General features: G+C 39.8%; 1 protein-coding gene across 1 annotated transcript in view; it reads left to right on the top strand.

Annotated features, from left to right (window-relative positions):
• Positions 1–14,377, top strand: part of CREB5 (cAMP responsive element binding protein 5) — a 211,949-nt gene that overhangs the window by 9,867 nt on the left and 187,705 nt on the right. Inside the window, exon 3 of the mRNA XM_058805818.1 lies at positions 1,960–2,081. Within this exon, the coding sequence (XP_058661801.1) occupies positions 1,960–2,081 (122 nt within the window). The remainder of the gene's footprint in view (positions 1–1,959; positions 2,082–14,377) is intronic.

Genomic DNA, 14,377 nt, shown 5'->3' on the forward strand with positions numbered 1-14,377 from the left:
AGTGACAATTGTCCTTGATTTTCTACAAAAGAATGGTGTTGTTCACTAAAGTAGCATTTAATCCTTTTTGGAAATTAAATCTATTTCTCCTGCATTTTAGTGCCATTAATTTCCAGTATGAGCTCCAGTCCAAGGGCCAAAAACAACCCTGGTGTAAATCTACTGAGTTTACTGAGGTTACTTCAGAGATTTGTTTGGCACTGCTTATTTAGGATATGGACCTGTAAAAGGCTGAGTGTCCTCAGCTCCCATCAATGCCAGCACCTTGTTGGCTCATCTCCTTGTGCTGAGTTCTTGCAGGATTCTTAGAAAGTTTTGTTTGCAACTCTGGTAATACAGTAGTGAGCTGTGAGAGGTAATAGATAAATAAGTGTGCATTCCCAAATACTTGAAGTTTGTTTCCTTTATGTTGATAAGTAGGATGCTCAAGCCAAAAGAAATGAAAAAAGAATTTTAACATTAAGGACTTGCATTCTGATATTCCATCAGAAATATGAATGCAAATGAGTGTCTTTGCCCTTGGATTACCTGAGAAAGTCAAACCTGGAGGACCATGCTTGATACAGGTGGAAATTGCCTTCTCCTGGCTTTATAATGGAGGAGGCTGATCCTCTCCCTTAGTTTCTAAGTGAAAACTGCATTTTCCTTTGTGTACCTTGCTTTTGTACTGCTTCATTAAGGGCTGGTGTGCATTAATATCCTGATCATGTAAAATTAATGGTGTTAAGTAACTGTTTGCTGTAAGGGGGTAATATTAGAACTTGACCCAGCTTAGCTAGGTGCAAGAAAGCAATTTTTTCTTTGTTGAAGTGGAGCTTTTTTCTGAGGTCAGAATTGACCCAATATGGGCAATGGTGTTTAGCATGACAGAGTTTTCATTCTTTAAAGAATGAAATGCAAACAATAGGTAGTATTCAAGGACTATGCTGAAGATTATTTTTTAACAAAGTGAGTCCAATCTTTCTGTGAAATCAGGTACAAAGCATCTCAAGCTGGGACAGAGCCTTGGGAGAAGGAGCCAATGTGGAATAATTAAGAACTAGACTCAAAATGAGTAGAGGTGCCTCAGACCTGTGCTACGGGGAGTCTTTGGTTCCCAAATGTGGACTTGATTTTTCATTTCCTGAAGAAAGAAACTGAAGTCACTAAAACTACAGTCTGCATGGCAATTTTGCTTGTCTGTCTTGCAAGTTTTTGAAAAGGTATTAGAAAACCTTGTAATTTCTTCAGTCCTTCCTGCCTGTGGCATTGATGACAATCCTTAATGCATTAATTTTGAGAGGGCAGAAAAATCCTAGAGATGAAGGCATTGAATTTTTTTGTCTCCAAATTCAATGGTTTTGCATGTATTATCAACACTTTCAGGTATAAAATGCAAAAGGATGTTTCTTCATAGCCAGAATGTCATTTATCATAGCTTTTCCATATGTTATTTAACTCTTCCTTCAAAAATTGTGCTGAAAGCAAAACTTCTTGCCATGGCTGCCTTTTTTGCTAAGTATGTGTATGTTTGAGGTGGTTTTTGAGCACTTGAAGGCATTAACTAGTGTGTATCCGCAGCAGTTACAGCACGCTGTAGTCTGAATGTGCATTATGAGATGCACCATGCGTTGTTCTGCATGAGCCTATTTTTGGAGGTTCAGAGAGAGTTGTAATGACCATTTGCACACGTTAAGGAGATGCACTTGTGTTATGTGCCCTGGGAAAACCCATGCTGTTGTCTTTTTGCCCAAATGATGACTGCTGCCTGGTCTTGGACAATGACGGCAAGCAGGGCTGCCTGCAGCGGTGTGTGGTTTGAAGAAATTGAGTGGTGTGTGGTTTTTTTAAATTATGGTGCAGTAGGTAGGGGTGGGAAGGCAAAGAGAAGCTTGGTTAGAACCTCTCTTTTCCTGGAAGACTATTTAATTTCTCCTTTTAATATTGAGCACCAACGATCATTTCTTGTCCTGTTCTCAGATCAGACTCCCACACCAACGCGCTTTCTGAAGAACTGCGAGGAAGTCGGCCTCTTCAACGACATCGACTGCTCCCTGGAGCACGAGTTCAGGAAGGCACAAGAAGAAGAGAACAACAAAAGGGTGAGTGTGGGCACACCAAGCCCTTCCTCCCCTTTTGGTTCCTTGAAATGGCAAAGGAAGTGTCCTTTAATCTGTGAGAAAGCAGACTGAGCTCTACTACCTAGTAGTAATCTTTTGGTTACAAACTAGGTGGCACTATAAATTGTGACATGCTTTTTAAAACTATTGAAGCAGTTGACAGAAATAAAAACCCCAAACCAACAAAAAACTAGTATTACATAATAAAAAAAAAGTGTAACTATGTTTGCCAGGGTTTGATTCCAAGTCTCTGCTTTTAAGTAAACTATAACACAAACCACACACCTCTTGAGGGAGAGGCTTGGGAAAATTATATCATCTTTGAAATGAGGATTGCAAACTGCCTCAAATATGTCACAGGGAAATTTGGCTTATGAAGGGGCATTTACTTAAGAGAAAAATCTTTTCTTTTTCTTATTTTTTTTAATTCCTCCATAACAGGGTGGTGATTTATTCATCATCAATACCAGCTTGATTGTGTTTCTGTATTTCTCATAAAGCATTCAAGTAGAGCTGAGAAACTTTGACTCAAAACATCTAGTAGATAACATAACCCATTTTCAATTAGTATTCTTTTAGTTTATTCTGAAGTTATTCTGTCAGTATTCTGAGCTTTAGGTTGAATTATATGGGCCACCTTGTAAGTAAGTGTGCTCCTGTACCCAAAGACAGTTAAGAGTGTTTTCAGAGATCCTAAAGCGCTGTTAAAACTTTCAAAGAATGGTAAAAGAGCTTAATGCACTAGAGAGTCCAGCAAGAAAAGAGGTAAAGCTGTGTGCTGAGGTGCAGAACAGGAGAGGAGGCTTGTAGAAAGAGAGTGGAGTCCAGGAGCAGCTTAGTTTTGGCTTATAATGAAGGGAGTCTAGGTATTGCTTATTTGTGGTTCATAAGGAAAGAGACTGGGACAGATAGAGGAGGAGAGGGGCTGTGCCATGGTATGCTGAGCAAGGAATAAGAGTGTCCAAATGTGAGAGAGTTCAAGTTTTGGGAAAATAGCTCAGATTGACCCTCACAGTTTTGTGTGTTAGGAAAGAGCCATGCATTGAGATAAATGTGTCTAATTTTAGACTTGTTAAAAAATTTGTGGTTTAGGTTCTGCTGAGAGGAGTCTTAGTTAGAATCAGGGAGAACATTTCTGTACACTCCTACTTCTTTGTCCATCACAGGATTTTTAAGTTGCTCTCTGTGCCTGGTGTTTATTTTGCAGGAGTGGGAGAGCAGGAGAAATCTACTGAGGTGGACCTGAGTGCAGCTAGCCTCAGAATGCAGCGCTTGATGTTGCACGGAGATTTCAGTTTGTGAGGGATAGTTGCAAAATCTGATTAAAACCTAGACCAGGGCATCAAGTTACCTGATAATTCCAGCTGTTTAGCAGTCTCTGGGAGTCTTATTCTGCCCTCCTACCAACCCCTGCAGCTGCCATTGGTGATCTCCAGGGAGCAAATAAGTGATCATGGTGGTGGGAAATTAAAAAAAAAAAAAAAAAGAGAGGAAAAAAAAGGGGTGAAAAAGGAAAAAAAGGAAAGAAAAAGAAAGGGGCATAAGTCCCACTAGCTGGCTAACCTGTAACATTTGCTCTGTGTTTCCAATTAGTCTGCTGTATGTTCATTCTTACATTACTGACTGACTGTCAGATAGGAATCTGAAGCAGGCCCCAGTAGGGCTTTGCACAAATGCAGGAGACAAAGGCCAAGACAGAAGGAGACTCCTTGGGCTGCAGCTGTCCCTTAGGAAATGCTTCCAACTGCCTATCCCTGCAATATGAGTGTGATGTAGTGTTGGCCTAGTGGACCTACCAACACATGGAGACTAAGGTTAACTGCATGGAAATCTTACTCACTGCACAGAAAAGTCTTCCAAAAATATTTTTGGTCATATTAATTTCTCTGGACTCTGAAAGAAACAGTTTTGTTTATTTTAGTATATCACTGCGGCTTAGCACACAGCTTGACACTGAAATCTTGTAACAGAAAAACACTTTCATTTCTCATTGGCTTTTTTTGCTCCTTGAGAGTCATACTTTGAAAAGTCAGAGGATAAAGTTCAAGTAGCTGCATTTCTTTCCTTTCTTTCTTTTTTCTTTTTTTTTTTTTAATCTTCTGGGTGGGAGCCCATGGATAATCCATGAGAATTTGTTGTGTTGAAGCTGGTTATGCAGACTGGTGACTTTCCAAACTAGCTGTGAAGCTCTGAGTGCGTGGGTTTAGGAACACCATGTGTACCTTTTTTTGGTAAAGGTACTATTCAATGGAAAGCACTTGCATTAATATCCCAGCTTCCTATCCAGGAATAAATCACTTGACATCCTTCCTCCACAGTTGCTCATGTGTAAAGTGGAAGAAGTGTCTCTATGCCTCCCATACTTGGTCTGCCTTGTGGTAGTGAGATCATCTGTCAAGGACCACCTCTGACAATGTATGTGGATTAGCCTTTGCTTGGGGACTGAGGGGACTCAAGGAACAATAATGATGATGATGACCTCCAGGACCTAAACTGAGAAAAATAAAGCTATAAATGGGAGTGAGTTTGTCTGTTGGTTTTGGCTTTGCTGCTCTGTATACCACTGTATATTAGCTGGAAGTCTCTCCTTGAGAAAGACCTGCTCCCTAAATACAAGGGATGCTACAGATCAGCAATGAGCATATGGATAAGCATGTGAGAAAGAGGCTTTCCCATCCTCCTGACAGCACTCTTCCCAACACGAGCCTCCTACCTCCCAAATTCCCCACCAAAATTAGCACAGGTAAAAGCATACCTATACTGTATTTCTACTTGGAAAATTGTAAATGTCAAAGTTCTTGGGAACTTGAGGCAGACAGCAATTGACAGCTCAGACCCAGACAGAACTTGGAACCCAACTCAACAAGGCAGGTAGTGCTGGCAGATCACACGGCCATTTTAGCCCACTGGCTGCAGGTTTTAGGCTTGCACTGCCTGGAACATTAGGTATCCAAATCATTTGCAGTGGGTTGTAATTGCAAACACATGACATTTGCTACTGCTAGATAGGCCCTGTTGTCACATCTTGTTCTGAGCATTGAATTGGGGCTGAGAGGATCCTGTCAGAGATGGGAAGAGTCAGGGTCTGTTTCTGAATAACTTAGTGGAAATATGATGATTGTAACAAGTAGAGTATTGCAACAAATAGCATTTACAAATAGCGAGCTGAATATTTTCAACATGAGGGCATGTTTAAAATCACATTCTGCATATGCTGGACTTTGGATGCATTTCTTCCTAAGACTTATCCTGAAACATTGAAATCTTCTCATCAGTGTTCAGGGCTGCAAGATAATGTATGAATTATGCAAATGAGGCAGGGAAATGGCTAGTCTAAATTACAACTTGGTTTTAATGTGAGTTGTTCAGTGTCAGGTCAGGAAGCTCATTAGTCCTCTACATGCCCTGATGTTCCTGTTCTAAGTGTACTATCCTAAGGCAGGCACCTCACTGCTAGAAAAGCATCAGCAAATTGAAGTAGTCCAGTAAAGAAGAAGAACTAAACTGAATAAAAAACCTTTAAGGGTTAAATAATTTCAACCTGCAGAAGGAATAAAAATCCTGAGTATCCAATTTAGCTGTGTTAAAAAAGAGATGATGCTACAGACTGATGTGTGTTTGAAAGACATATATTTGGTTTGTGCCTTCTAGGATCTCCTTCTGTATATATTTCTGTGTATCTGCATAAGAAGATATATAGATAAAATAGATATATATATAAAATGTACTTGTCTAGCTTATAGCACATCACTATTTCATGCTGAGCTCAGTGACTCTCTGACCTCCAGAAGAAATTTCTTGCATATATTGCTGAATGTCATAGTTTGGTACTGCAGCCTATGAGTGTAGGGAAGGTGTTATAATTCAAAGCAAGCTGGAAATTATAGAATCTGTTCCTAAAGTAGGATAGTTGGGTGAAAAAATTAACTTAATTTCCACGTTTGCTTAAATTTGATGCAATGTGTATCTAGCCCATAGGTTTTGCTCTCTTCTGAAAAGTAATGCAGAAAAATCATAAAAGATTTTGTCTGTATTTAGTAGTTGACATTACAGCAGCTGAAACTAGCAGTGCAGTAAATCATCCTTAGCCAGGAAAGGGTGATATGTATGGGGTCATATGTACCCTTATAGGAGAAGAAAAAAAATTTATATGTTGACAAAGCACATTGTGTAAGTGTTTGGGTTTTAGAGGACTGTATTGTAATACTAATAGGCTATGGGGTAATGCTGGCAATGCACTCCCTTGGTGAAAGAACAGGTATTAAGAGTTCATTTTGGCTTGGCTGATGGGTGAAAAATTAGCCCCAGTTTTCCCTGGTAAGTACTCTGAAACCCCAGTAGGGTCCTGGAGAAGGGCACTGCTGGTACACATTTCACAGGCAGGTGCTCTGAAAGGGCTGAATTTCACTTGTGAAATAATACAAACCAACAAACTCATGAGCCTCCTCCTGGAGCACTTTGGGCTCATTGTCTGGCAGTCTGTACAATGGAAGCAAAGACCTATGTTTAAACACTTACTATTTTGATTTTTTAAAAAATTATGCTATCATAAATGCACATATGTACATTCTCTCTCCATTTGTCTAAACATGATGTAAGACCATCCATATTTTTAAGTCAAAGGGCTGCTGATTTCTTATTTTCCCACTGAGATTAAGTAACTTATATACTCAGTATGTCATAGTAGACACAAAGTAAGACTAGAAATTAGTAAAACTAGAAATTGTTTATATTAATACAGTGCTTAAGGGCCAGAGTACCATTGTTGTATGTATTGTAATAACTTCAAGCTGTTACTTTATCAATCAGTTAAGCTGTTGTCAAGGTGATAGCTCAAAACTCTAAATTTCAAAGTATCACCCCACATTCAAAGGTTTCAGTACAATAGTTCCTATACTCTAAATATAATATCTGTATCTGTGAAGATGTAAGCATTCTCACACCATGGCATTTTTTCTGGGTGACTCATTGAAGTAGTGAAAAGATACACTGTAACTCTGTATCTGAGTTTTTATGAGGCTTAGTCTGGATTTTCATATGCATTAATTGCATCAGGCTATTGATCTGCTTTTTGGGTTCATTTTTTGACTTGCAACAAGCCTTTTTTCTTAATTAAATTAACTTTTGCAGTATTCCTATGAGGAAGGTAAATACTCTGTCTCTTATTTTCTAAGGGAAAAAAACAGATTCCAGAGGACATTGCTTTCCAGAGCTCCTTAGTAGTGTGACACCAAGCTCTCAAAGGAACCACATAAGTGGAGTGAGAATTGCAGGGTATCTGGGTCCTCTCCACCATTCTGCCAAAAGAACAGCTTTCTGTCTCAATTTGCTTCCTAAATCTCTTTAGCAGCATGGCCCCAGAAGATTCATAGACTCCCTCAAAGACATTCTGGTGCCTTGCTCTGACTGAAACAAAGCAGGAGTAAATCAGAGAGCTACCCTAAAGGATCTGGGCTCAAGTGACATGCTGAAAATTGCACAGGAAGTCTGTGGCAAAGCCTCGGATTGATTCCATATCTCCTTGGTCTCAGCATAGGGCATCCCACAGACCATGTGTGTTAAAGATTTATCAGCTGTTGTTCAGTGTTGCTAAAGACAGGAAGAATGCTCTCCTCCTCTCTCCAGATGGGTAGGCTTGCTGGATTTTAACTTCTTAACCTTTGTAGGTTTCATGGTAGACATGTGGTGGTTTGTTGTATTTTCTATGATGGCAGCTCCACAGTTGGCGCTTCAGTCCCCAGCTTTATGAGTCCGGTTTTGAGCAGGTATCTGTGTCCAGACACTTCACTGCTACACTGGACTGTGTTACATAAGGGACACTTTCTGCATAATGGCACAGGAAAACTGTCAGGACAAAACTGTTTGTGACCTTGCAGAAATATTCACAAGAATAGGCTTTAATTTAGGCTTGTTGCTCATGGTACAGCGTCTTGTCTTCTGCTGGCAGGCAGGACTCTCTTATCCTGAATGCACTTTTGAGTGGATTTAAAGGTTTAGATCCTCATACTCAAAGAGAAGACCTGAATGTTTTCCCAGCAATAAGTTCCTGGATCGTGCAGAAAGGCAATTCTTGAGGGCATATATTTTTGATTCAGCTAAAGCTCCCTAACCATCGTCCTTCCATGTTCTTCTGAATTCCAGCTGATGAATCATCCTTCAGAGCTCAGTCAGGACAGTCCACTTTCCTCCTTCTTACTATTGTCTCTGTCCCAAAGAAGCTGAGTCACCCTCTTGCAATGTTTGTAGGTTTGTTATGTTTTCTGTATTTTGGCTACCCATAACAAAAGGAGGCCTATCTGATTTCATTCTAACATTTTTTTCACAGCAACACAGCAAAGTTGTGCCTTTTGCCTTGGTCTTCCTTGGAATGTTTTTAATGGCACAGCTTCCTTGTTACCAGTTCAGGTTTCAGCAGCATGGACTGGATGGCACATGAAAAGGGTATAAACCTTTCCTGTAGTGGCATTTTTATAAGCCTATCTGTTAGCTAAAACCCCTAAATCTTGGCAGTCTTTTTAGAGCATAAGCTCTGCTATTAAACACGAGCTCTTTGCTCCCCAGAGTGGGCTGCAGTCTCTATGGTTGGGTGGGTAATAAGATACTGCTGATACACTTCAGAGCAAGGTGCACTTTTCCTTTATTTATGAAGATAGACATGCTGGTCAAGGGCTTAATCACAGCTGATAAATCATTTTAGAAAGCCTATTAGAACCATATGCTGATCCTTCGTATTAACATGGTGCGTCTGTTTCGAGTCTAATAAGGCAGGGTCTCTTTCCCCTCTCCCTTCCCCCTGCCTGGTGTGCAAATTATTTATCTGTTTAAGTGATATTGCTTGCCTGAGGGCATTTCTCTCTACAAGAGGTACTGTTAATAAAGCAAGGTGAACCGAGGAAAGAAGGATCCTTTCTCTCCAGAGAGTGAAGCTGAATGGTTTTGGTCTCCTTTGCTGAGAGGGGATTGCAGAGCCATTGTCCGAAAGCTGAGGCAAGGAAACCTGTTGGTAAAACCCTGGGACACCATGGCATGGCCTTCACGGCAGCATAAGGTTGTCATTTTGGCCCAGGTGGTTACAGTCCTGGAGCCCAAGAACCGCCAGGGTTGGGTGTGCTGACATTTCGGTTACCTCACCTTTCCCTCACTCGGAGAGGGCTGCTGCAGGAACAGATTCCACAGCCATCTAATGAGATCCACATTGGTGAAGTTATGCAGAGCCAAGTCCTATTTATCATTAATTGGTGGGTTTGCTTGCAGATCTTTCCTATTATTTGCTGATTATACCCCTACACATTTTATTATCTTGCCAAAATTCAAATGCTAATAATTTCTTGATTTATTGTTTATTTATAACACTGTCTACTGCTTAAATAGATGTAGTTAGAAGATTTCAAAACAGCAACAGCTCTTTTGCTGACTGGGTTTCTTTCACATTTTGCACATGGCAGTCAACTATTTATAACCCTCCATAGGGACTCCTAAACCTTTACAGTTGGGTTCCTCCCACAACTTCAGCCTCTTTTCTCCCTTGCTCCCCAAGGCAAGTCTTGTTTTTTTGGCATAAAGACAATGATGGTGATTGTTAGATGGAGAAAATGTCCACAAGCTATGAACTGTGGGTAAGGATTTTAAATTTGTACATCAAGGAGGATAAACTGGATGTCGGAGACATCCAGTGGAGTGAGGGTGTCTTCACCATAAAGTGGGAGATCCACGTGTGAGTTGCTAGTGTTCTTTAGATTTATAAAATCTGAAACTGAAAAACTGAAGACTCATTTGTAAAGTGAGTTTGTGTGCAGTGGTGTGCATGCTGTAGCACGTCCCATTTCCAGCAGTGCACAAATTTGACTTTTAAATCTGATGTACTTTAGAGTAAAAAAAGGGATGGTGGAGAGAAGAAAAAAGCCAGAACAACTGGTCACATGTGATGGCAGTTAATGAACACCAGAGTGGGATGCATAGCCTCATACATCTCTGGGGCAGTTTCATTGGCTTTAATGGAATTTAAATTTTTAACCTGTTACAACTAGGCAAAGATCTGAAGGGAGAAAAGCCTTGTTCAGAGACCAGGAAAAAACCTACTGTGCTCATGAAGTGATGTGAAGTATCTGGGTAGCTGTTGATGCCTCGCTAAGATATAAAAACAAGGCCTTTTAAAAATCATACCAGGGAGGTAAAAATCATATATATTAACAGTTTCCTCATTCTGGTTTTTCTCTCACATGCTTCTCTACAAAAGTTGCCAAACCCACTATTATTGAATAAATATTAGTATCAGTATTATGCTTTATTTTCCCCCCTGAAATGCGAGTAAACTGTGTGTGTCTGGGTCTGGTCCCTGGGAAGGGAAAAGCCATGGGGTTGCCATGTGAATGTACATGTCAAAGTGCAGCTCTGCCAGCCAGTCTGGGGCTGGGTGGGGAGAGACACGGGGAGAATGAACTCAGTGTTACAAACCGTCTCTTTTGAATTTCTACAACCTATTAGTCACAGCAAGCTGCCCTTATTGATTTTGGTAAGAGAGGTCACTTTTAATCCTCTAAAGTGGAGAGAGCTACATGCACTCTCTATAGCATGACATTAAAATTGACACAGCTCTGCATCAGTTCTATGAAAAAGCCCTAAACCTAGATGGATTATTGCCTTGCTTTTCAATGGATACAAGCTGCTAAGCAGACCATGCTAACCTAGATTAGGTGTAAAAGCTGTAAAATTCTTCGTAAGGAATGCACAACTAAAAGAAGCTAGAAAATATGAGACCATGCTAAAAGAGCTGCCCCTGCAGAAATAGGCCATTAGTTTCCAGATACTTATTTTCTCCATTTTAAAACATTTAAATGTCAACACAAAAGAGGGGAGATTATCATATAAAAGAACAAACAAAAGCTGACCTTACTCTATGATTATGAAGAAAGCTTTATTCTGGCTGATACCCCTTGCTAGTTTTGTTTATGTTCTTTAGAGAACTAAATCGTTGAATACAATTAGGACTCTCCGACTTGAATCTTAAGCGTGCCTCAAAATAAACAGCAGAGGTGAACTCTCAGCAGTTTTCTTTTCATCTTTGTTATCCTTGCCCTGACCCTGTTTTCCTGCCTAATGATCCTCTGTGGCATACTATTATTAAGAGAAATCTTGATAGAAAAATATGCGTTATGTGGCTAGGAATATCATTATGAGCCTGGAAAAGTTTTTTTTTTTTTTCTTTCTTTGGATTTCCAGAAAATGACTAATGCCCCTTTTGATTTTATGCTATTTATTTATTTGGAAATTTGTTCTCCGATTTTTTTTCTGTGAGTCTCAGTAAATATTTACAATGTAGTGTTTAGGGAAATTTGTCGCCTTGTCATGCAAGCTTGGTGTTCTCCCTTCTCATTAGTTGTAAGTTTGCACCACTATTTCTTACTGAAGGTTAGAAGATCCCTTTCTAAATAAAAGACATCTGCAAAAGAAACAGTGACAAAAACCATTAAGGTACAAGACTGAAGTTTAATCTGTGGAGCCTGTAAGAGGTGCCAGAGCAGCTTTCAGTAAATCTTAAAAGTCAAATAAATTGGTGGTTGGTTGAGAAGGTCTCTGAGCTCATTCTCAACAGAGATTAAAGTATGTATGTGAGGCCAGCGTGGCCTCTCCTCCTACATTAAGAGATATTCATTCCTCCTCCTCTTCCTCTCTCACCTGACATGTGTGTATGGGTGCTGGTATTTCCTCCCTCTCTGTGGACTTAGCCTAGGGAAATTCAAAGCAGGCACTGAAAGGGAGCTGGCTTTTGGCTTTGTCATTGACATTGAGACATGACACCTAGAGGAAAAGGTAAAAGATGCCAAAACTGCACATTGTCTGGGCTTCTATCTGGCAGCTTTTTTTCTTGTCCTTTTCCTATCAAGGAAGAAATAAAAATAAGGTCCCTTGCCAGTCTCTCCTTTTTGTTGGAAGAGTCCTCCCTGATGTCACAGAGGGGAGAGAAAGAAGGAAGACTAGAAAGTAGGGGTTCCTAAAGGAGGCAAGAAATAAAAGGAAGAAAAGTACCTTTCTTTTTTACAATGTATTCCTCCCCAGATCAGACTTGATGGGGAAAATGGAAAGGAAAATTTACACAGAAAAAGAAGAAAGAAAAGAATATTACTAAGACATGAAGAAAGCTGAGAGAGGCTATCATGAGGCTGTTCAACTGAGAGAGATAGACTGAAAAATCAGCACTCATGTGAAGCAGACATTAAAAAACCAGCTGTTTTTTTTTAAGAAGTGGGATATCAAAATATTCCTGTGATGTACTTCTTAGCAGAACTGGGGGAGCAGAGACTGAGGAGTGTGAAAAGTAAAATTTGCTTTTCTCCCTACCATGCCCATCCTGTCCCTTCCACCCCTTCCACCCCCAGTCCAAGGAAATGGAATTAGTTGCTCAGCTTAATATCGAAATGAGATGTCAAGGGATGTGGCTGTACAAGAAAAGAGGAGACATGAAGGTGCTAAGTTGATGCTGGGTATTAGAATAGCTTTTCCCTGAAAAAGTGGAAAGGAAAGTCAGTCTGAATGCTCGTGTTTCTGCTTTCTTTATAGTCTTTTCTAAGATATTCTTTCTCTCATCATACTCCTGCCTTATCTCTGAGATCTCTTTGTATGTCCCTTGGGGAGTATACATCTGTGTAAGGCCTGTTCCTGTAATGACAAAGTAACCATGGCTCTTTCCCATTTATGCTATTTTTTTCCCAGTACAATAAACTCATGCAAATGTAAATGCCAGCATATATGTTTCAGGAAAACCAGGAAAACTATTACGTGTGTTACACCTCTGCACATAAGTTCTTATTTTGTGGATTATTGTGTGGCTGGAATCTTTTTCAGGTGCACCTCTTATATCCAAATTTCTTTTCTTTGCTTCATCCATCTCAGCCAGTTAAATGTGTATATAACTGATTTTCTGAAATGGGGCCAAAGTCCATGTACTTCAATAGCTCTTAAACATATGGTTAACTTCAAGCATGTGTGCAGGGGTTTGCTGAAGAGAGATAGTTTGCTGAATCAGGACTTCCCAACACCGAGACTTTAAATTGCAAACAATCCTCTATTTTAATGTGTTTTAACTACTGCCTCCCATGGACTAACGAAAGGTAACTATTGTTAGTTGACTCCTGTAGATGAGGAAAGTTGTACTTGGATAAACAGAAATTTAAGGGTAAACCAAATTTTTCTGACACCCTTCTGTGAGAACTATTTTTTTACTTCTTCCTAATAACTAATTATGCAACATGAAAGGGAATAATTTCATGTTATGATTCAAAACTTTTTTTTTCTGGGGTAGATAGAAAAGGTCCACTACTTAAAAAAAAAAAAGACATTTGTTACAGCTTTCTTTTTTTTTTTTTTTCTGTATTTTCTAACTAACTGCAGTACTAAGATGATAATATATGTATGCCATCATTGACCAAATAAGTATCAGCCAGCTATCCAGTCTTCTGGACATGTAAATCTATGTAATTTATGGAGAAATATTTAAAAAAACAATGAAAGTGTATATATACATAAAAAAACCCCAAACAAACTAAAAAGGCCCAAACCAAATAAAAACAAACAACCCAAAGCCCACCCCCAACCAAACCAACCCAACGAAATCCCACCCCACAAAAAAACCCCAAGGAAATAGGAAAAAACGCAACAAAAATGCAGTTGCCTTTGTCCTTCACTTACATTCCTCCATGTGAAGGGATAAATGGGATAGGGCCTGCCTCCCGGTGTTGTTGTGGTTTTCCCATCCTGGATCACAGGTAGTGTGGGGTGGAAAGCAGATCCCACAGAGCAAGTGCATCTGTTGGAAGGTGCAGGCAAGGAGAAAGAGTCAGTGAGGGAAATGTTCCTTTCAAAATCGTACTTAATATGCTGTTAGTGATGGAGTGCTCAAATTGCCTTCCTGTTGACAGTTGGGTAAGGAAAAAAAGCATCTTTTGCTATTGAAGTTGATACACTTAATACATTGTTTTAAAACAAAATGTTCTTCCCTTGGTTTTGTGTTAAGGCAGTAAGACTTTGGGCTTTCTGATTCTTTTCTTCTTACTTTTCAATATTTGTTTCCTCACATTCCATCTTCAAACCAGCTAATCTGTATCCCCTTCTTCTTGAATAGCATTATCCTGACAACAGAGCAGAGACTGCTGGACTTCTAACAATGCCACAGGGCCCCAGGAATAGGAATGCCCTGAAAAAAATGTACTTCCATCCAGCTGCCCTTCATATTGTTGTCTCCCTATCCAATTTAGTAGAGAATTTCCCACTGGCTCTTGGCT

Source organism: Ammospiza caudacuta, chromosome 1 (genome assembly GCF_027887145.1).
Source record: "Ammospiza caudacuta isolate bAmmCau1 chromosome 1, bAmmCau1.pri, whole genome shotgun sequence".
Classification (NCBI taxonomy): Eukaryota; Metazoa; Chordata; class Aves; order Passeriformes; family Passerellidae; genus Ammospiza; species Ammospiza caudacuta.